At 42.6% G+C, this 24,474-nt stretch overlaps 1 protein-coding gene across 2 annotated transcripts in view; it reads left to right on the top strand.

Moving 5' to 3' along the window:
* Window positions 1-24,474, top strand: part of LOC110503596 (protein capicua homolog) — a 62,141-nt gene that overhangs the window by 17,069 nt on the left and 20,598 nt on the right. For both annotated transcript variants that reach the window (XM_036969319.1, XM_036969326.1), the window contains exons 3-4: window positions 19,805-19,954; window positions 20,123-20,288. In XM_036969319.1, the coding sequence (XP_036825214.1) occupies window positions 19,805-19,954; window positions 20,123-20,288 (316 nt within the window). The remainder of the gene's footprint in view (window positions 1-19,804; window positions 19,955-20,122; window positions 20,289-24,474) is intronic.

The raw sequence follows: 24,474 nt of genomic DNA on the forward strand, positions 1-24,474 counted from the left end.
GGTTTAGGGTAACAGTAGGGGTTAGGGTTTAGGGTAACAGTAGGGGTTAGGGTTTAGGGTAACAGTAGGGGTTAGGGTAACAGTAGGGATTAAGGTTAGGGTTTAGGGTAACAGTAGGGGTTAGGGTTTAGGGTAACAGGAGGGATTAAGGTTAGGGTTTAGGGTAACAGGAGGGGTTAGGGTTTAGGGTAACAGTAGGGGTTAGGGTTTAGGGTAACAGTAGGGGTTAGGGTTTAGGGTAACAGTAGGGGTTAGGGTTTAGGGTAACAGTAGGGATTAAGATTAGGGTAACAGTAGGGGTTAGGGTTTAGGGTAACAGTAGGGATTAAGGTTAGGTTAGGGATAGCACTGACCCAGTTCTTACAGTAACAAGGAAGGGCTGGTCGGTGACTGTTGGGTCAGAGTCGGGAAATCAGTTCAGTTTAAATGGGTATAAAATACAGGATATACTGTATGTAATGTAGGCCACATACGGACCGTTTCCCCCATCTCTCGCTGGGTGTGTGCGTGTCATCATTGTTTGAGACTGGGTTTAGATAGAGAGTGGGGAAGCCTCTGAAAGAGAGGATGGGAGGATGAATGACATTTGGTGTTTTGTCTTTGAGAGAATGCTACTGACATGAATCCTCTCAGGCCCATCTCTGCAGTGCCGTCTGACTGTAAGAAGGGGTACAGTCCCAGTTAGGATAGGCTACCACTGCACCAGTACGGTCAATTCTATCATTCTGCTGTGTGTGTGTTCTGGTGTGTGTGTCAGTTTATCTAATAAACAATAGGACAGTATTGACAGGAGGTAATCCCACAGGAGAACCGTGGGTGGGTGGGTGGGTGTGTGTGTGTGTGTGTGTGTGTGTGTGTGTGTGTGTGTGTGTGTGTGTGTGTGTGTGTGTGTGTGTGTGTGTGTGTGTTTGCGTGTGTGTGTTTGCGTGTGTGTGTTTGCGTGCGTGCGTGTGTGTGTGTCTCTAAAGAGACGGAGCGATGGTTTGGTTAGCTGCCTTTCCCCAAAGGCTATTATCTACTCACGCCAATTATCAATGACGCATTGTGTGTGTGTTTGAGCGTGTGTGTGTGTCTCTGTGTCATGTTGTATAGTATGAAGGGGTAAAATAAGGTCTGGGAGTTCTTTTTGAGTGAGTTGCATTGGGCTCGTCCATTTTAGAGTTGTGTGTGTTTGCATGTGCACGTTACAGTGCCAGAGTGCATGTGGGTGTGTAAAGAATCCTCTGTGCTTCAAGCTCCTGTGTGGGCTCTCTTTCTCTCTGCGTGTCTCTGTGTGTGTGTGTCTCTCTGTGTATCTCTGTGTGTGTGTGTGTGTTCTCTTTCACTCTGCGTGTCTCTGTGTGTGTGTGTCTCTCTGTGTATCTCTGTGTGTGTGTGTGTTCTCTTTCTCTCTGTGTGTCTCTGTATGTGATCAATAAACAATGAATCAACATTTCTCCATCTGCGCTGGAGCAGTGGTATGACATTTAGATGGCCTATTGTTGTATTCAGTGTGTGTGTGATTGTATGTGTTGTAGGTCTAGCTATTTGTCTGTCTTTGCGAGACAAGTGTATGTGGGTGTTTTTTCTCTCTTGAGAGAAAGAGGGTGTGAGTTCTTGTTTGTGCATGTGGTTGTCAGAGAGAAACTAGGGAGAAGTGTGTGTGCTTACTGCGTAGTTACGATGAGCTTTAAGTGTAAAACTGCTACACACACACAACAAATAATAGCCTAACATATTGCAGATAAAAGTGACATTATACAGTTGAAGTCGGGACAGTATTTTCACTTTGGACGAATTGTGTGCCCATAGTGAACTGCATCCTACTCTGTCCTAGATTGCTAATATATGCATATTGTTATTACTATTGGATAGGAAACACTCTGAAGTATCTAAAACTGTTTGAATTATGTCTGTGAGTATAACAGAACTCATAGGGCAGGGAATCTTCAAAACAGGAAGTGAAATTCTGAATGCGGGTCTAATTTTAAGTCATCGCCTCTTCACTTCCAAATAAGATATGGATCTGTTAGCACTTCCTACGCCTTCCACTAGATGTCCTCATTCAGTAGAACGTGGAATGGAGCCTCTGGTGTGAACTTTGACCGAATGGGAGGGGAATGAGTCACTGTCCTGGCAGAATGCAATTTGCCTGTTGCGCGTTCGTCTGTTGATATCACCATCGTTCCATTTGGCTGCAGATGAAAATGTATGTTCCGGTTGGAACGTTATTGGATATATATGAAAATAACATCCTGAAGATTGATTCTCTACTTAGTTTGACCAGTTTATTCGACCTGGAATATATATTTTTTAAGTTTTCGTCCGAGTTCTCCTGGACCAGCGTCAGCTTTTGGGCACGTGAGCTGAAAGTGCTAGCAAATGCAGCATATTGGACATTATGGAACAAAACAACGATTTATTGTGGAACTGCATTCTGATGAAAGATCATCAAAGGTAAGAGAATATTTATGATGTAATTTCGTATTTCTGTTGACTCCAACATGGCAGAGAAATATATTTACGTCTGAGCGCCGTCTCAGATTATTGCATGGTAGGCTTTTTTCGTAACGTTTAAAAAAATCTGACACAGCGGTTGCATTAAGAACCAGTGTATCTGTAATTATGTGTAGAACGTATCTTTCGTCAAAGTTTATGATGAGTATTTCTGTTATCTGGCGTAGCACTCTGTAATTACTCTGGATATTTTGGAGGCATTTCTGAACATGGCGTCAATGTAAACCCAGATTTGTTGATATAAATGTGCATATTATCGAACAAAACATAAATGTATTGTGTAACATGTCATATGAGTGTCATCTGATGAAGATTATCAAAGGTTAGTGATTCATTTTCTCTAATTCTGCTTTTATGACTCCTATCTTTGGCTGGGAAAAATTGCTGTTTTTTTTTGTTGATTTGGTGGTGGTCTAACATAAATATATGTTGTGTTTTCGCTGTAAAACATTTTAAAAATCGGACATGATGGGTAGATTAACAAGATGTTTATATTTCATTTGCTGTATTGGACTTGTTAATGTGTGAAAGTTAAATATTTCTAAATAATATTTTTTAATTCCCGCACCACCTTTTCAGCTGAATGGGGAGTTCCCCTAGGCCATAACAGGTTTTAAGCCATTTTGCCACAACTTTGGAAGTATGCTTGGGGTCATTGTCCATTTGGAAGATCCATTTGTGACCAAGCATTAACTTCCTGACTGATGTTTTGAGATGTTGCTTCAATATATCCACGTAATTTCCCTGCCTCATGATGCCATCTATTTTGTGAAGTGCACCAGTCCCTCCTGCAGCAAAGCACCCCCACAACATGATGCTGCCACCCCCGTGCTTCACCATTGGGATGGTGTTCTTCAGCTTGCAAGCCTCCCCTTTTAACTCCAAACATAACAATGGTCATTATAGCCAAACAGTTCTATTTTTGTTTCATCAGACCAGAGGACATTTCTCCAAAAAGTACGATCTTTGTCCCCATGTGCAGTTGCAAACTGTTGTCTGGCTTTTTAACGGCGGTTTTGGAGCAGTGGCTTCTTCCTTGCTGAGCGGCCTTTCAGGTTATGTCGATATAAGACTCGTTTTACTGTGGATATAGATACCTTTTTTAACCTGTTTCCTCCAGCATCTTCACAAGGTCCTTTGCTGATGTTCTGGGATTGATTTGCACTTTTCACACCAAAGTACGTTCATCTCTAGGAGACCGAACGCGTCTCCTTCCTGTGCAGTATGACGGCTGCGTGGTCCCACGGTGTTTATACTTGCATACTATTTTTGTACACCTTCAGGCGTTTGGAAATTGCTCCCAAGGATGAACCAGACTTGTGGAGGTCTACAATTTTTTTTCTGAGGTTTTGGCTGATTTCTTTTGATTTTCCCATGATGTCAAGCTAAGAGGCACTGAGTTTGAAGGTAGGCCTTGAAATACATCCACAGGTACACCTCCAATTGACTCAAATGATGTCAATTAGCCTATCAGAAGCTTCTAAAGTCATGACATCATTTTCTGGAATTTTCCAAGCTGTTTAAAGGCACAGTCAACTTAGTGTATGTCAACTTCTAACCCACTGGAATTGTGATACAGTGAATTATAAATGAAATAATCTGTCTGTAAACAATTGTTGGAAAAATTACTTATGTCATGTACAAAGTAGATGTCCTAACCGACTTGCCACAACTATAGTTTTTTAACAAGAAATTTGTGGGGTGGTTGAAAAACAAGTTTTAATGACTCCAACCTAAGTGTATGTAAACTTCCGACTTCAACTGTATACACTGAACAGAAATATAAACGCAACATGGAACTATTTCAACGACTTTACTGAGTTACAGTTCATATAAGGAAATCAGTCAGATTCATATAAGGAAATCAGTCATTAGGCCATAATCTGGGAACCAGGCCCAGCCAATTAGAATTAGCTTTTCCCACAAAAGAGCTTTATTGCAGACAGAAATACTCCTCAGTTTCATCAGCTGTCCGGGTGTCTGGCCTCAGACGGTCCCGCAGGTAAAGAGGCTGGATGTGGAGTTCCTGGGCTGGCATGGTTACACGTGGTCTGCGGTTGTGAGGCCGGTTGGACCTACTGCCAAATTATCTAAAACAAGGCGGCTTATGGTAGAGAAATTGACATTAAATTCTCTGGTAACAGCTCTGGTGGCCATTCCTGCAGTCAGTATGCCAATTGACAAAACTGCACATTTTAGAAGTGGCCTTTTATTGTCCCCAGGTCAAGGTGCAACTATGTAATGATCATGCTGTTTAATCAGCTTCTTGATTTGGATTATCTTGGCAAAGCAGAAATGCTCACTGACAGGGATGTAAACACATTTGGACACCAAATTTGAGAGAAATCATATTTTTGCGCGTATGGTACATTTTAGGGATCTTTTATTTCAGCTCATGAAACTGCATGTTGCGTTTATATATATTTTTTATAACATCATGTACTTTCACACTGGGCAGGTCACTTATAAGATGATTCCAGCACCCCCTTCCCTCCATTCTCTACTGAATGGCTGTACAATTGAGTTAGTTGGTAGACCTCCAGCTTTGGCTAGAGGTGAGATGTGAGAGAGAAGGGAGGAGGAGGAGTGAGTCAGGTAAATTAGATTGAACTCTGTTGAAGAAGTGAGACAGAAGGATGAGTTTTCTGCAGCTTCCTTCCCCTGTTTCCACTCCTCCTTCCACCCATCCAATACAATGTTCCATTTATTCATGTTTATTATCGTCACACACACTTCAAAGTCACAGTCTGGGATTTGTGTTTCAGCCTAACAGTAGCCCTGCCATTCGGTTTGGTGAACTGAGGGATGTGGCTGGGAAATGTAACCACTCTCAAACTCAGACGGAACTCTGGATTCAGGGACTGCATGTGTGTTTGTAACTCAAAGTTCATTTTATAAAGAGAGTAAGAGGGTCAATGTCAGAGCAGAGGGTAGTGCTGTAAAATTGATAGAACCATTGAGAGACTATGTGAGAAAAGGATGAGGTGGAGGGAGAGAGGATGAAAGGGAAAAGTATGTAATATGTGCATGATGCATTGTAAGTAGTGTGTGTGTGTGTGCAACCACGCATCAATCATCGAACACCGGAAATGATGTGTACGTGCCAAAACGTCTGTTGCCATGGCAACAAAGCAAACACTCCCATACACCGATGTACACGCACACAACATGCAGTACAAATAGAAGCTGGCGCTACGCAGTTCCCCTTCCCTTCGCAGTCAGTGGAAGTGGAAAGACATAGTCCTGCCTCTTTCGGTTCATCTCTGACATTTTAGTTAACATTTGAACATGGACACAAGACAAAAATATGATGTTTTGCTCTCTAAATTGATTTGTAGTTGACTTTGAAGTGCTCGGGTCAAATCTTTATTTGCATGTTTGTACTGTTAATGTTACCACAGAACCTAGCACGAAATACACATCACACAAAGTCATGGCAACTGTGTTTTTCTCAGGCTTTATTACCTGCTAAGGGCAATTTGCTGTACATCATATGGAACAACATGGACGCATAAATAGTACTCTGATAAACAACTTAGGCCTCTACATTACATTTTGACACGCCTACTCTAACATTTTGATTTCAGAATCTGACTGTTCTCTAAATAATTCAAATCAACGGTTTCACTTCTTATTCTAGTTAGGCTATGTGCTCCACCTTTAAAGTGACCACCTACAGCAGTAGCCTAGTTCTGGCCAGGCCCGGTCAAACAAGGTTATGCTGTTACTTTCTGGAATACAAATCTACTGTATGTAGCATGAATGAACCTTTTGTAGTGAGGTTAGGACTGTGCGTGTGGTTGGTGTGTGCTTCATACAGAGTATATTAGAACTAACTTCTCAGCCCTGTGTTAGTTAGTAGACCCTGTTAGTTACTCAGAGCCAAATGGAAACTCCAGCTTTCTCTGTGATTATGAGGTGAAATCTGGATAGTCGGTGCTTCACAGCCAGCCTGACTGGGCTTAGCACCTTCACACACATCTACCCAACAGCAGGCGGGCACACACACACCCACCACTGGGGCCGGCCAGGCACAAACACACACACAGATGCAGCACGGGGCACGCCACGCACACCCAACACAGGGCACTCACTTATACACACACACCCAACACAGGGCACTCACTTACACACACACACCCAACACAGGGCACTCACTTACACACACACACACCCAACACAGGGCACTCACTTATACACACACACCCAACACAGGGCACTCACTTATACACACACATACAACACAGGGCACTCACTTATATACACACTCAGGAAAAGCAACTGGAGACCCGTCTCTTCCCCTCTCCTTTCTCTGTCTCGCTCTGCCTTTTCCAAACCACAAAAAGCTCCCATTCTCCATGTTAACCCTTCGCTCCATAGACTGCAGTCTCCTCCTCTCCCTCTCGCCATCCTGGTCTACCCGGATACAGATACCCGGGAATAACAACCCCCCCCCCCCTTTACGTAACACTTAAAGCCCCGCACTGGCTCCCAGACCATGGCAACAGACTACCACACATCTGGATAGACTAACACTCATTCATATCGTGATAGTTATATTACCGTGTATATATAGTCAAATACACAAGGGCAGGCTTATGCGTCACTATTGTACTTCATAAAACATATATTTTTTGGGGGGGGTCTAAAAAGTACATTTTTAATGTTCCTCTGAAGTACAGGTGCTCTCCGGCCTAAGTTAGACTTAGATTTACTTTAGGAGAGCAGTTTTTATTTTAGGGAGGTCGAATATCTCTCTTCCCGCTCTCTTCTTCTCTCTCCTGCTCGAGTGTTTTCCCAGGCTGTCTGGCATGGCTCTGTCCGTCTGCTGGTGCTTTATCTGCTGGCTCATACTGCCTCCAGGTGGACAAACACACACATTACATCTCAGCCACAGAACAGGGACGGGGAGGACGGCGCACCTAGACGCTGATCTGGAGTCAGTTTGGTGTGTTCCCCCCTATAATGGTTAAGGTTAGGATTTGGCAATGTTGAGTTGATCCTAGATCAGTGGCTAGGGAGTGAGAACAGGAGAAGTACTGTGCTCTTGAACAGGGTAATGCTCAATGTTAGTGCACATGTGTCCTGTGTCTGAAAATAACAGACGACAAAGAGCTCGACTGTCGATGGTGGATATGTGTGTACCGAAGAACATTGAGCATCTCTTGTACCTATGTCCATGATTTGTCTGAGCAGGCTGGATCACACACTGAAACACACACAGCTTATGGTCTCAGGAAAGCTTCAGGATGACATGACGCACACTAGTTCTGTTTTTTACAGAAGCCGAATTCCATGATTTGATTACTCACGAATAGATGACATCATAACGCTCTGTCTCTATGGAAGACACAGAGGCCAGGTGGAGGGTGGTGTGTGTTGTGGTGCGTTCAGGGGGCCATTGGTCTCCACAAGTGACATGTGGACTTGTGCCCAACATGACTGTTACCGTGGTAACTGTGAAGGGTGGAGAATCGAGTTATAATTGGATAGAGCAAATGATTGGTAGGTGGAAGGAGAGAGAGGGGAGAGATGGATTTGGGGAGTGGGAGAAAGTGGGCGGGAGAAAGGCGAGAGCCCCTATATGTGATGCCAGGTGAGAGTGGGAGTCAGGGTGGGTGTTGGAGGGAGAAAGAGGCGAGAGAGAGAGACTGTGGCGTGCCCCTATATGTGATGCCAGATGAGAGTGGGAGTCAGGATGGGTGTTGGAGGGAGAAAGAGGCGAGAGAGAGAGACTGTGGCGTGCCCCTATATGTGATGCCAGATGAGAGTGGGAGTCAGGATGGGTGTTGGAGGGAGAAAGAGGCGAGAGAGAGAGACTGTGGCGTGCCCCTATATGTGATGCCAGGTGAGAGTGGGAGTCAGGGTGGGTGTTGGAGGGAGAAAGGCGAGAGAGAGAGACTGTGGCGTGCCCCTATATGTGATGCCAGATGAGAGTGGGAGTCAGGGTGGGTGTTGGAGGGAGAAAGGCGAGAGAGAGAGACTGTGGCGTGCCCCTATATGTGATGCCAGATGAGAGTGGGAGTCAGGATGGGTGTTGGAGGGAGAAAGAGGCGAGAGAGAGAGACTGTGGCGTGCCCCTATATGTGATGCCAGGTGAGAGTGGGTGTTGGAGGGAGAAAGGCGAGAGAGAGAGACTGTGGCGTGCCCCTATATGTGATGCCAGATGAGAGTGGGAGTCAGGATGGGTGTTGGAGGGAGAAAGAGGAGAGAGAGAGAGACTGTGGCGTGCCCCTATATGTGATGCCAGGTGAGAGTGGGAGTCAGGGTGGGTGTTGGAGGGAGAAAGGCGAGAGAGAGAGACTGTGGCGTGCCCCTATATGTGATGCCAGATGAGAGTGGGAGTCAGGGTGGGTGTTGGAGGGAGAAAGGCGAGAGAGAGAGACTGTGGCGTGCCCCTATATGTGATGCCAGGTGAGAGTGGGAGTCAGGGTGGGTGTTGGAGGGAGAAAGGCGAGAGAGAGAGACTGTGGCGTGCCCCTATATGTGATGCCAGATGAGAGTGGGAGTCAGGGTGGGTGTTGGAGGGAGAAAGGCGAGAGAGAGAGACTGTGGTGTGCCCCTATATGTGATGCCAGGTGAGAGTGGGAGTCAGGGTGGGTGTTGGAGGGGGCGGAAAGTCAGGGACTTCACGTAGAGCCTCATGTCAGAGAACAGGAAACACCCACAGAGAAACTGGACATAAACGCACAGACACACATACCCGCAGCACAGATCAACACCTCATACAGTGTGAAGATATTCCTGTAGACACAGAGTATTATGCAGTCCCTCAATATGTAGCTTTTGGTTCGATGAGAACAAACTCCTACACAGATACAGTGCAGAGCTCCACCAATCAGAGACAGGAGAGGGAGATTGTTAAGCTTAGCTGAGGGGGTCTCTCTCCTTCAAGATTTTCTCCCTTTAATTTCAACACTCTCCTCTCCATGTCCTTTCGTTTTGTCCTCTGGACTAGTGGTTTGTCACTATTCAGTCAAGTCTGCATGGTGATCTATTAGGTCTCTCAGAGGTAGGGGAGTATTCAGCCCAAGTGATCTCATAATTCTAGGTTCAGTCTATCCTCAATTTAATGGCTTGAATGTCTATTGATAATCTCTTGTATTTCCTGCCTGTTGTTCTGTGATCTGTCTGCACCCGCGTGCTGTTTCATTTGTTGCTACCCAACATTCTTTCCTACCAAACATAATCACATAGTCTACCAAACGAAATGACTCTTGTATAACTTGCACATGTTAAAGCCCCCATGTAGTCTTTTTCTTTTTATATCATCACTGTGGGCCCAATTCAGACACAGGAAATGAATACCTTTCCTACACACGCCTTTCCTACACACTCTCAGTAGTTGGTATTCACACTTACCTTATGCCAGGTACATAACAGGCTTTGTCGGCTTGGTTTGGAATACATTTTATTCAACCGCTGAACCCCCCCCCCCCCCCCCCCCCCCCCCCCACTTGCCGCTCAACAGATTTTCTCGTTTAGTTTTGATTCAATGTATCTAAAGCCATCCCTTTAAATGTGGCACCTTTAATTAGAATTGTCTCGACAGACTATATGGAGGGAACAGTTCAGATTATTAGGGATCAATGAAAGAAAGACATGAAAATACATGTATATTCATCTCTGTTTCATCATCTTGTAGATGATTTAGGGTTAGGAAAGCATTTATAAACTCATAAAAAACAGGCTTGTAGAGGCTTTATGCACAAAATATACGGAACAAAAATATAAAATGCAATAATTTGAAAGATTTTACTGAGTTACAGTTCATATAAGAAAATCTGTTCATTTAATACATTCATTTGGTTTGAAATCCATGGATTTCACATGACTAGGAATACAGATATGCATCTGTTGGTCACAGATACCTTTAATAAAAAAAGGTAGGGACGTGGATCAGAAAACCAGTCAGTATATGTTGACCACCATTTACCTCATGCAGCGCGACACATTTCCTTTGCATAGAGTTGATCAGGCTGTTGATTGTGGCCTGCGTTGATATTTTTGTTCAGTGTAGTTTAATAACAGTGTACCCTCAGCGACAGGGCTGTAACCTCCCCTCTCTCCCTCTGTCGCTCTCTGTAGCGGTTTATATGTATTGACATGGTCAGAGCTCAGGGCAGTTTCAAAGCTGTAGTCTCTCACTTTTTTCGTCGAGGTCGGGTCTAATGCCCATTAGTTTATCCGTTCGCTTAACGCCACAGGCTTGGGCATTCCCATGACAGAAGTGACTCCCTCAGAGACTGGGGAGAAAATCCCAGCTGAATGGACAACACAATGAATGACAGATTAGAACACTTCAAAGAATAAGTCTGTTTCTACTGCCATTTAAATTTTGATAAAGTGAATCTTTCAACAACACAAAATCCTGAATTTTTCATTTACAGTTTTTTTTACAATCCCTTTGGCACTAATTTCAGAACCTTGTGGTCATTTTTCAAAACTCTAGACACAAAACTCAAAACGGTCATCACTTGTAACACAGGCTGTCCAATGTTCAAAACATTGCATTGTGCATTCATATCTTTAAAGAAACCTTGCACTTGCAGAATCATTGGTTCAAATATCTCAATATCATGAAATATCAAAGGAACATTAATTTAGATCACCCAAACACAAGATACCGATAGTTTCACTGTTCGTTCATTCATTAAATATTGTAGTACAAAATATGTGATACATGTTTCATTATGGTACTACACATAAATACATCACTGTAAAAGGACTAGTAAAGAGAATAGAGTGGAATACAGTGGACACAGTGGAATCAGTGAACAAAATATGACATTTATTGATGAAATACAATAAAATCACTCATAGGTTTCTTTGAATCAAAGCAAAAATAATTAGCTACAAAAAAAGAAGAAAAATACAGTAAAACATCACCTGCAGTGTTCCTCACCTGGCTTACCGTAAAACATCACCTGCAGTGTTCCTCACCTGGCTTACCGTAAAAAGCAAAACAAAGGATTGATTACTGTACTTCTATATTTCCATCAACCCTGTCTTGTGGATTTGGCCAAAAGTTCTCATCCACATCACAATGGATGTTTTCATTAGCTAAACATCTTGGGAAGAATCTTCGGGCATGGCGAATCCAGGCCTGACACTGGTCTGCCGTGATGTCATTGCATGCGTCATCCATGGCCTGGAGAAGGGTGGCATGTTCGTGAGAGCGCCTACAATATACCTTCCACCTCCATGTGGAGAAAGATTCCTCAATCGGGTTTTAGGAAAGGAGAGTACGGTGGTAAGTACAGGGTGGTAAATTGTGGATGGGCCTGAAACCATGCTTGCACCATTTGAGCATGGTGGAACCTGATATTATCCCACACAATGACATAGGTCATGCCATCAGCTCTACAGACCTTATTTAGCCCATCAAAGAAGGTTACATTAGAACAGCGAATCATGTGGCTGCCTGCAACTTAATATATAGAGTGTATAGAGTAGAGAGCTTTAGTTGTTGTTCTACCTAACATTAGAACGGGCAAGATACATAATCTAAGATACTATGGCTGTGGTATGATTGTTGATGCCACACATGGTGATTCCAGCATCTCAGAAACAGCTGCCCTCCTGGGATTTTTACGCACTACAGTCTCTAGAGTTTACAGAGAACGGTGCGATAAACAAAACACATTCAGTGAGCGGCAGTTCTGTGGGAAAAACACCTTGTTAATGAGAGAGATCTGAGGAGAATGTCCAGACTCATTCAAGCTAACGGAAAGGCCACACATGCTCAAATAACAGCTGTTTAAAACAGTGGTGTGCAGAAGGGCATTTCTTACCGTACAACACTGTGAATAATTCAGGCTGTTGTGGAGGCAAAAGGGGGTCCTACCCCGTACTAGATGTGTGTACCTAATAAAGCGGCCGGTGAGTGTACAGTAATGTCAAATCTGAAAACATGGTCTGGAAAAGTGGTACATGGGACCATAGAAACAGTCTCTGATACAGAATGATGATGAAATATTACATCCATAGATAATGTAGTCCAATTGGTTCATGTTCCACGGTAATTGATGTCAATGGACCTCATTATCCTGAAACTTTCATGATCTAAACATGGAATATTGTTTGGCAGTTTCCATAAAACTATGCATTAAGAGTAATGCAACAGTTACTTATCATTTTGAGCAGTTGTATCAATTAATAGTTAGATCATTGTAATGAAATGAATAGACAGTCATCTCAGATGTAATGTGAGAATTGCATTTTGAAATGGTAATACTTTGATGTTAAGTTGTGTCATTGACAGTAGCTGCGAGCAGATACTGTATGTCTGTCTTTCAGTAGTGGTTCTGGAACAGTTAGTTGTTTACTATGACAACAACATCTGCCTCATCTGAGCTAGTAGCGCTCGCCGTGACCTTATTGGCTGGCTCCCAAAGCTCCCTGTGAGATGACTGGCTAGAAGAGGGAGATTAGACCCTCCCTCTATTGTATTTGTGTCTGATTGAACAGAATAGTTGAAATAAAATGTACACTGTGCTGGAGGGTATTAGACACACTATTTGTCATAGTTTAGACTGTGTGTTGTGAAGTACAGTATTTGCAGCTGTTAGTGAGAAGTGTGTAGATGTACTGTGCCAAAACACAAAATTTGTCATAATGTGTGTATGTTTGCACGTGTTATGAGTTTTCTATTAGCAGCAGTTTTTAGTGATAAATTATATGTAGACATCTATAGGCAACCTTTTATCCAGTAATATGAGTCGCAGTCAGTGCCCTTAGTAGTTGGTGTGTGTGTGTGTGTGTGTGTGTGTGTGTGTGTGTGTGTGTGTGTGTGTGTGTGCGTGTGTGCGTGTGTGCGTGCGTGCGTGCGTGCGTGCGAGCGTGCCAGAGATCCATCTCCCCCATCTCTGGCCTCTCCACCCTTCCTCCCATAAGAGAAGTTCTGTTTTCCCTCCATCTCTCCTCCCCTCTACACAGAATGACTGTTAGTTTATTTTTACACTGATACTACCTCCCTCTCTTCTATTCCCACCCATTTTTCCCTGTTTCTAAAACCTCCACCACTCATTTTCTTTCTCAGTCCTGGTTTGTGTGTAAGTGCGACTGCGTATGTGTGTACAGGTGTGCATGTGTGTACACGCGTGTGTGCTTGTATCTCTCAGAAAGCGTGTGTGCTTGTTGTGTGTGTGCATGATATGTGTGCTCAACATATACAAACACACACATTTAAAAATCAGTCTGGGGGATGTTAAGCTGCACTATGGAATCATTTAGAAAATACATTTTCTGGGATTGAATGGGCTTTTTATGGTGGAAAATGACATCATTGCTCGCCTCCCCTCTCCGTCTCTGACTAATGACACGGAAACTGAGAGAAACGCTCCACAAACAACTCAATCATTTACCACTCAGTTTACATGCCAGTGTGTGTGCCAACCACGCATAGCAGTGTGTGTGTGTGTGTGTGTGTCACATACACGTTGTTAAATAACATGTTGTAATAGAGTGAATAATTGTCCAACCATCTGATTTTATGGTGGTGAAAATGTATTTCATCGTTCCACAACCATTAGGCTACTTCTAATACTTCTAATGCTCATGACTACCATTATGTGGAACTGCTGCTGTTGTCTGTACTGCCACTATTTAAAACACAATGGTAGTGGAGCAATTAGTTGAAGAAGTAGTAGAGTAGTAGTCTAGTTGGAAAAGACACTGGCGTTGGTTCCTCTAAGCTTCTCTAATGCTGCTAATTACTCATTACCAATACTCTGTCTCTTTTTTGCATTCCTGTAATTCAGTCACATTGTGTGTGTGTATGCACTGCTGAGTCACAAAACACATGGCTGAGCACTGAGCAGCAGTTATAACATCAGAGAGTAGGCTACATTAGATGATGCTAGATGACTGGTTGATGTTATTACACTGTAATAACCCTACAGGCTCAGAGGATAAATGACATGATTCCTGGAATGTGGAAGGGAATTGTCTGGAAATATTATTAATGCATTTAATAACAAAAAGCCCAAAGATACAGATAGTGTGGTCTCACAGGCATTACCGGGTTGTCACTAGTTACCACAGCCACAAAGTCATAAACCCTGCCTATTTCTACAATTGATCTTCTTAAAATTGTGAACCTAACTAAACCTAAACCTAACTCTAACCTTAGTGGAAGCGACAGCATTTTAGCAACATGACATTTTATTTTAAAAATCTGTTCATATACAGCCACAGGAAGAATATTACACTTTTTTTTTTATTCTAAGCGAACACTTAAATATGGTAATTTTCATGTAAGGCATTTGTGAAAATTCTATAGCAATATAGAGTGGGAAAGCAGCCATGTGTTTGGACAATTAAAAGATACAGCAGTAAATAAAAACTAATAACAACATACAGTACCAGTCAAAAGTTTGGATACACCTACTCATTCCAAAATATTTGTACTATTTTCTACATTGTAGAATAATAGGGAAGACATCAAAACTATGAAATAACACATATGGAATCATGTTGTAACCAAAAACGTGTTATACAAATTTGAGATTCTTTAAAGTAGCCACCCTTTGCCTTGATGACAGCTTTGCACACTTGGCATTCTCTCAACCAGCTTCTTGAGGAATGCTTTTCCAACAGTCTTGAAGGAGTTCCCACATATGTTGAGCACTTGTTGACTGCTTTTCCTTCACTCTGTAGTCCCCACCCATGCTAACTGCACCCATGCTAACTGGCTAGCTTGCCACTTCCAGACACAAATGAATGAACACCTCACTCTGCCTATTTTAATCACCCTAGCAGAGTTGGTTTGGCTGTTTACAAGTTGTCTAGAGCGTTCTTGACGAACTATTACTTTTCCCCCCCTACGTTTACTGACACCGGTCATATTCAGCAGATGTTGTGCTTTCGTAAATTCATCAGTTATTCTGCGCTCTGGCACACTCAGACAAGAGTACTCAGAAATTAGAGTAAAGGAGGATACCTAGTCAGTTGTACAACTTAATGCATTCAACTGAAATGTATCTTCCGCATTTAACCCAACCCCTCTGAATCAGAGAGGTGCGGGAGGATGCCATAATCGACATCCACGTCTTCAGTGCCCGGGGAACAGTGGGTTAACTGCCTTGTTCAGGGGCAGAAACACAGATTTTTACCTTGTCAGCTCAGGGATTCGATCCAGCAACCTTTCAGTTACTGGCCCAACACTAACCACTAGGCTAGCTAGATAGCCAGAGTGAATTTGCGAACGCAAGATATATGCTAGATAAATGGATGACAGTCATTCAAGTTCTTGCTAGCTAACCAAATGACACCTGCATCTCTAGCTGTGAAAAGCCACCGAAAAACGATGAGGAGAAAAAGTTAGTCACCCACTCCTCCAATGGCATGACGTTTTCCTAGCAGCTAGCTAACGTTAGGCTCCGTGTTTTTAGATTGCTACATACATAGATACAGTAGCCTATTAGCCACAGTATGACTGACTTGTGATCATTACCCTTGCTAGTTTGATTGTATTGACATACCAGCCTTAGTTACATTTGTCAGTTTTTGTCCAAAATATTGAGTCATTGAAACTAAACTTGGAATTTTATATTTTTAACTGATATGATTGTCTGTTTGTGTCATATCTACAAAGTAGTTAAAACACTTGTCATTTGCACTTTAACCACACTGCTAACCTTACTTAACCTTAAATTATGACCAAAAATACTATTTTTGTTTTCAAACATTTTTACCATAGTGCCAATTTTGACTTTGTGGCTGTGCTATCTAGTGGAACCTGTTTCACAGCTACACTTCAAAGAGTTTGATTTCTAGAGTGCCCCCTATGCAGATGGACGAAGTCGGTACTGCATGTCGTTTTTACTATGTTTGGTGAAGGACCTTATATAAACTTCTGTCAAGCGATTTGTTGTCCTCCATCTGAGTGTCTCTGTTCACTTGCTCGGCAATCAATCTAGCATACTATCTAAAATAGACCGATGGGACATGGGCGGGATTATGAATAGTAATTATTGCGGTATGAGTCAGGTTGGGCAATTTGGGATTTGTAGCCAATAAATGAACGCCAGAAACGTCACGGTGGGATTGAATAACAGCCAATAGGAAGTCATGTCCCAATGTTATATGTTATTTTTTAGGAGCTCTATTTCATTGCAGCTATCAGTGACTGACTGATCGAGTGAGATTTGCATATGACTGACATTCCCGTGCATATTTCAACCAATCAGCGGTCACGGCGGCGGGATGACAGGTGGCTGCCTTGACCAATGGTGGAGCTTAGATTAAGAGAAAGGGGCGGGGCACGGTTGGGCGAGGTTGACACACTGAAAGAGCGAGAGGGGGCAGCCTAGTTTTACAACAAGGAACAGGGAGGGGAAAAATAAAGGGCCAGACGAAGCAAGAGAGGACAAATCGTGGGGAAGAGAGTTGAGCTAAAGTGAGGAGATGTTATGATACGATAACTTTTCTACTACAAATACCTGCCGAGCTGACGGACAGGAGTGGGCGCGCGTGAAGTGACCTGCTGCAGGCGGAGATCGCACCGGACATCGAGCGGCAATTTCCATAAAGCCCCCGATTCCACGGATCTGTGTCGGAGCATCTCCGGCTGGCCTCTCGCTTCTGTTTCCTGCCTTTGAGCTCAATCCGGTCGTTTTCTGTGGTCCAAGGGGGGGCAGCAACCAACACAGAACAGTGCTGTGGTCTCGCCCCACTTTCTGTCATTGGGGTCCGTGTTATCATCATCGCCGCTGCTCATGACAGTGTTGGAGTGAAATACTTCTGGCAACTATATTTTCAGTCGATTACCTTTTTGAGACGTTGATAGATACGAGGCAGGGGTGTGTGTGGGAGCCGACTGAGGCCACGGTGGTGTTTAACAAAATATTAACGTTAGTGGGGGTAGTGCATTGGTGGCTAGCCTTCAAGAAAACCCCAAAATTGGTATTTGGATTTAACCAACAACTGGAGAGCCAGTGGGATATGGGAGATGGATGACCAGTTTTACGCACACCTGCATATGATCCGCCTTGTGTGGTAGAAAGTTAATTGATGGTGAATACGATTTCACGTTACTTTACATTTTTAATATGAGTTGGTGCCAAAGCAATAGAATATCAATGTTGGATGCTGACAGTAACCATACGGCTAAACAGGCAGGTGGCTAACGGTTTTGGGGGTAAAAAATGCAGGTGTATTCAGACAGGTTTTTTGTCAATTTAGCTACCATCTTATAGATCTAGCACGCAGCAGTCATTGTTCCTCAAATAATTTAAGTGGATTCATGGTGTGAAGAAAAACAATAGTAACAGACCTTTGTTGTTGTGTAAAGGAAGGGTAGTGACATGAGGACAATAATTGCGTTTCTTTGACTGCTTTCTGTTTCTGTTCTGCGGGTGCAGGGCCAGGGGCGTTACGGAGGGTACGGTGTTATTTGGACCGGTGCACTTGAGGCTCGGGTTGCCTTCTCGTGTTGAACCTGTCGGCTGTATTTTGAAGTAGCAAAGGTTATTTTGACTGACAATTGCAGTGCTACTTGCGTCAATGTAGACGGCAATAAACCACGTATGTGGTGGCCAGCTAACGTACGATAAACCATTGGGGTTGTCACTTGTCCTCCAAACTTCAGCAAGAACATCCAAAGTAAAAGCATGATGTTGCTGAGCATAGCCTGTACTGGAGTTTATGGATGGCAAATAGCTGCTGCTAGCCTGTATTAATTCAGCTAACTAGAAGTTGTGTATAACTTTACACACGGTCCGATGCATACGCATTTGATTGATATTCAGACAGATACAAATCTAGCAGGATTATGAATTTGATAGCTTTGTCATTTTGAGCATTTGCATAACAACTAGCCAGATAGCTAATGCACGTAGTTAGCTAGCCAGCTTGCTATCCACTGCTAGCAATTAATGTTAGATTCGTCCAAGCTAGCTGTCAGGTCGACTAAATGCAATACATCGAATACTCCGTTTCTGCCCTAAACATTTTATTTTTTGCCTTTCGCACCATTTGTACACTGCTAGACTGAAGCGAGGACGTGTAGAGACAAGTTGAACATGGCCGCGAGGATAGCGTATGTCTCGGACTGATGTGCCAATTTACTCCGTGGCTGAGGGTGAGGCCTAGTTAACCTATTCGTGACCGCAGCACTCCAGTAATGTAAACAAACAGGCGAGGGTGCATCAGGGGTTATTAGACCAAGAGGAACACAGACTTCTCCGACTATATTTAACGTATTGTCGTATCTTCTGTATCCTGTTGCAACTTGTGACTACTGACTAGTTGGCAATCCATTTTACATTGTGTTATTCCCCGTATTTGATGTTCTGTACTGGGGAAATGTAATTGTTATCGTCAATGCGCGTGAACAAATAGGCTGCTCGCAGAGAATGCGGCATTTGAAAAGATGAAAGCGTGAGCTGGTCTCATGTTGTTGACCGATACGCATGGGACTTCATTTTAATCCGAAATCAACATTTACAGATATATCAGTACGCCACCGGATAAATCATAATAGCAGTGCGACTATTGCATTGAAAGTTGTGCGTGATGACCGCAATCTGAAGATAAGCGTCAGATGCAGGCACTATCGAGCACTGTTGCCATCCACCATACGATCTTGGATCACTGATTCATTTTTCAACACATGGATTTTTATCTGACGTTGTAAAGGGACGCTTTCAAGGACCCTTTTAAATTCAGACTCGTTTTTGGAAAAACACCATAAAGGACTATTTTCAACCATGTATTCATCAGAGACCCCTCAATACCTCCGTCAAGGACTGAGCATGTTTGGTCAGTCATGGTCATTTACTACTTCTGTGTGTTTTTCATATTTGTCTCCAGCACCATTTTGAATATTGTAGCAGTATGAATTTGCAGTGAGATATACCGGTCTTTCTCATGGCTGATTGATACTCACATGGATCAGCTACCTGCTGGTGAGTTTCCAGAGGTGTCCCATATGGGGAGCAGCAACAGCCTTGAGTATATACCTGAGGCTAATTGGTTAAGCCAGTGGGGCCACTGGTTCTGGGAAGATGGGCCTTTGATAGTCACTTCTTGACCATACTAGAAAAGTGTTCATATTGTCACAAATAAACTATTAGCATGTGTACAGGCTAACAACAATATGTTCCCAAAATCTGGAAATAGAATCTTGTTTATAATTAAGTTGAGATTGTTTATCGGAAGCTAGTTTGAGCTAGCTTACTATGAGGAGTGTATTGTCTGGACATATTGTGAGTCCATAAACTGTTGCTCAAAAATAATATTCACTGACTGGATTACACTGAATAAAAGGAGTAGGTCTAACCATTTCTTTGTATTTTTTTTGCAGTCTGGACCAACGTGGAACCCCGGTCAGTTCCTGTGTTTCCCTGGCATTCATTGGTCCCTTTCCTGGCACCAACCCAGTCAGATGCCTCTACTCAGTCTGGTGAGGGCCAACAACCAATCAATCACCCCCAAGCTGCCAGTCTGAAAACAGGTAGGTTGTGGATGAAATTCGACCCAAATCCCAGCAAGATTACAATTTCTACCATGATTTCAAACACTTGAAACATAATAAATTACGTAACACAAACATTGGTATTACCAGATAACTATCAGAGATTTGAATCATTGCGAAAATACCCCCTTTTCCTGTCTTTCTCAGAGTCTCACGGGTGTGCAGTGCTGCTACAGGAGACCAACGAGGACCACCCCTCCCTAGAGAGAGGACCCACAACACGGCTGACTCCCTCCACGGACGACCTGGCCCCGGAGAGGGAGGCCGAAAGAGAGAGGCCAGACAGTGAGACTGAGAGTGATGTGGATGACCCGTAAGTGTGTGTGTGCGTGCGTGACTGCATACGCGTGTGTGTGTGGACACTAGGGCTGACCCCAAATAGTCGATTGTTTGGTCATTAGAATGTTGGTCAACCAATATTTTTTTTAGTTGAGCAGGAGAAAATATATACAGTACCAGTCAAAAGTTTGGACACACTTACTCATTTCAGGGTTTTTCTTTATTTTTACTATTTTCTACATTGTAAGACAAGAGTGTGTAAAGCTGTCAAGGCAAAGGGTGGCTACTTTGAAGAATTTCAAATATAAAATATATTTTGATTTGTTTAACACTTTTTTGGTTACTACATGATTCCACATGTGTTATTTCATAGTTGTGATGTCTTCATTATTATTCTACAATGTAGAAAATAGTCAAATAAAGAAAAACCCTTGAATGAGTAGGTGTCCAAACTTTTGACTAGTACTGTATATATTTATTTATTAAACACGAGATACTTGTCTGATTTGCACCCATCTCAGTGAACTAATCCATTGCGGAGGATGGCACAGTCCAAGAGGAAGGGGAGTGTGTTAGGATGCATAATGCACGTCTCTCTCCTGCAATTTGTGCACTTTCATTGTTTCATAACTTAATTGTGAGAATTGTTTGTGTGTGATTGTTAGTGTCTATCAATTCCCCATTACATATATCACCAGTAATAAATGTACCATTAATTCCTATAATATCTAATCCATAATGTTTTTTGGTTACGGTAATTTTTGTTATTGCATTTAATATATTGTTAATCCAGTCTTTTACCGTTCTCATTGTCAGAGTGGACACATTGTTAGCCTACACTACCTAAACTAAACTTGTGCGAAACAAGTTTTGGTTTATTTAATTCCATTTACGAGTTTTGTCAATTATAGACCATATGTTTGCGCAGTGGCAAACCTATAGGCCTCCACTGTGTGACAGGTTAGTACAGTGGTGAACCTATAGGTCTTCAGTGTGTGACAGGTTAGTACAGTGGTGAACCTATAGGTCTTCAGTGTGTGACAGGTTAGTACAGTGGTGAACCTATAGGCCTTCAGTGTGACAGGTTAGTAGTGGTGAACCTACAGTGCCTTGCGAAAGTATTCGGCCCCCTTGAACTTTGCGACCTTTTGCCACATTTCAGGCTTCAAACATAAAGATATAAAACTGTATTTTTTTGTGAAGAATCAACAACAAGTGGGACACAATCATGAAGTGGAATGACATTTATTGGATATTTCAAACTTTTTTAACAAATCAAAAACTGAAAAATTGGGCGTGCAAAATTATTCAGCCCCCTTAAGTTAATACTTTGTAGCGCCACCTTTTGCTGCGATTACAGCTGTAAGTCGCTTGGGGTATGTCTCTATCAGTTTTGCACATCGAGAGACTGAAATGTTTTCCCATTCCTCCTTGCAAAACAGCTCAAGCTCAGTGAGGTTGAATGGAGAGCATTTGTGAACAGCAGTTTTCAGTTCTTTCCACAGATTCTCGATTGGATTCAGGTCTGGACTTTGACTTGGCCATTCTAACACCTGGATATGTTTATTTTTGAACCATTCCATTGTAGATTTTGCTTTATGTTTTGGATCATTGTCTTGTTGGAAGACAAATCTCCGTCCCAGTCTCAGGTCTTTTGCAGACTCCATCAGGTTCTTCCAGAATGGTCCTGTATTTGGCTCCATCCATCTTCCCATCAATTTTAACCATCTTCCCTGTCCCTGCTGAAGAAAAGCAGGCCCAAACCATGATGCTGCCACCACCATGTTTGACAGTGGGGATGGTGTGTTCAGGGTGATGAGCTGTGTTGCTTTTACGCCAAACATAACGTTTTGAATTGTTGCCAAAAAGTTCAATTTTGGTTTCATCTGACCAGAGCACCTTCTTCCACATGTTTGGTGTGTCTCCCAGGTGGCTTGTGGCAAACTTTAAACAACACTTTTTATGGATATCTTTAAGAAATGGCTTTCTTCTTGCCACTCTTCCATAAAGGCCAGATTTGTGCAATATACGACTGATTGTTGTCCTATGGACAGAGTCTCCCACCTCAGCTGTAGATCTCTGCAGTTCATCCAGAGTGATCATGGGCCTCTTGGCTGCATCTTGGCGCAGACATGGATGTGCCTGGGTGGACAGAGGCCCACCCACTGGGGAGCCAGGCCCTGACAGTCCCACCCAATCAGATTGATGTGGTTTAAGCGTTGTTGTGGACTTACATGCTGACCAGACCGGGGGCGTGCATCCGCGTGTGCCATCGCAACCATGTCGATTTTGTCCATCCACACCAGACGTGATCAGGACACGCAGGTTGAATTATCAAAACAAACTCTGAACCAACTATATTAATTTGGTGACAGGTCGAAAAGCATTAAACTTTCATGGAAATTTAGCTAGCTAGCTTGCTATTGCAAGCTAATTTGTCCTGGGATATAAACATTTGCTTGTTATTTTACCTGAAATGCACAAGGTCCTCTACTCTTACAATTATTCCACAGATAAAAGGGTGAACAGAGTTAGTTTCTAGTAATCTCTCCTCCTTTAGGCTTCTTCTTTGGAGTTTATATGGCGGTTGGCAACCAACTTTAAGGTGCATTACTGCCACTAACTGGTCAGGAGTGTGGACCTCAGTTTGTCTTTCAATCACCCACGTGGATATAGGCTCATAAAAAAACAATCAGGAGACAGGAGAGGCGGGACTTGCAGTTCATCACGCGTCACAAATATAACCAAGTTCTATTTTAGCGCCTGACTACGCAGACTCTCGTGAACAGTTTAGATGCAATGATTGAATAACATGTATGTGTAAGTTTATTTTTGGTGAGCGGTATGGTCAGTTAGACCCTTTTTTTGTAATTTTTTCTATATTTAATTTTTTTTGTGATTTTGAGAGTGAAAACGCAAAAAAAAAAAATTGTTTTTTTCACACAGGTGCCTTTCCTTCTCTGGGCAGCCTGTTTGGGAACTTTTTGGCAAAATTAGAATTGACCAACTTCTCCAGGACAACTACATAGGGCAGATGGAAAGACAGCAGTCACACACAGCATGATGTTAAAGGATAAGCTGTCCATAAACTCTGACATAATAAGCCAGTAGGTCTCAATCATAAGAATACATAAAACCACCACCAAGCATTTCCCAATCGAAATGTACAACTATTACCTCCCATTGAAAAAAGCATTTCACGTTTAGCACACAAAGTAATTGGTGACCTGAGTTTAAAGTGGAACTGACAACATTTTAACTACTTTGCCGATATGAAACAAACACACAATCATAATATCAGTCAAAAATATACAATTCCCAGTTTATGCTACAAAACCAACTTTACAAGGTTTAAAATCTTTTTTTATTTTTTATTAAAAGTTATATTTGACTCAACGTTCCATGACATACACTAAGGCATTGTTGGCAGAATAGGTGGATGCAGTTCATTGCATGATTCATATAATTCAGCAATACAAAGTTTGCTGCCTCCATTCGGGAAGCACTGTTTCAGTTTCAATGACTCAATATTCTGGACAAAAACTGACAAATGTAACTAAGACTACTGATATGTCAATACAATCAAACTAGCAAGGGTAATGATCACAAGTCAGTCATACTGTGGCTAATAGGCTACTGTATCTATTTATGTAGCAATCTAAAAAGACGGAGCCTAACGTTAGCTAGCTGCTAGGAGGACGTCATGCCATTGGAGGAGTGGGTGACTAACTTTTTCTCCTCATCGTTTTTCGGTGGCTTTTCACAGCTAGAGATGCAGGTATCTTGAACGACTGTTTACATATCTCTTGCGTTTGCAAATTCACTCTGGCTATCTACTCTGATTTCAGAGTACTCTCGTCTGAGTGTGCCAGAGCGCAGAACAACTGATGAATTTACGAATGAGTAACACCCGCTGAATATGTTAGTAAACATGGGGGGAAAAGGTAATAGTTAGTCACGAACGTAAACAACCTAATCAGTTCTGCTAGGGCGAATAAAATAGTCAGTGAGGTGTTCCCTCATTTGTGTCTGAAAGTAGTTAACTAGCAAGCTAGCCAACTTTAGCCAGTTAGCTTGGGTACTTGGTTGGGACAAGCATGCATTGGTAGGCAAGCTGCAGAAGGTCGAGGAGGCTACAATTACGCATCTTTAAAGTGCAGTTTTAACAGCAAACTACCTGAAATGTTACTTTGTTAGATTTTAGCTCATCTTGCTATGGC

This window comes from Oncorhynchus mykiss, chromosome 3 (genome assembly GCF_013265735.2).
Source record: "Oncorhynchus mykiss isolate Arlee chromosome 3, USDA_OmykA_1.1, whole genome shotgun sequence".
NCBI classification, from domain to species: Eukaryota; Metazoa; Chordata; class Actinopteri; order Salmoniformes; family Salmonidae; genus Oncorhynchus; species Oncorhynchus mykiss.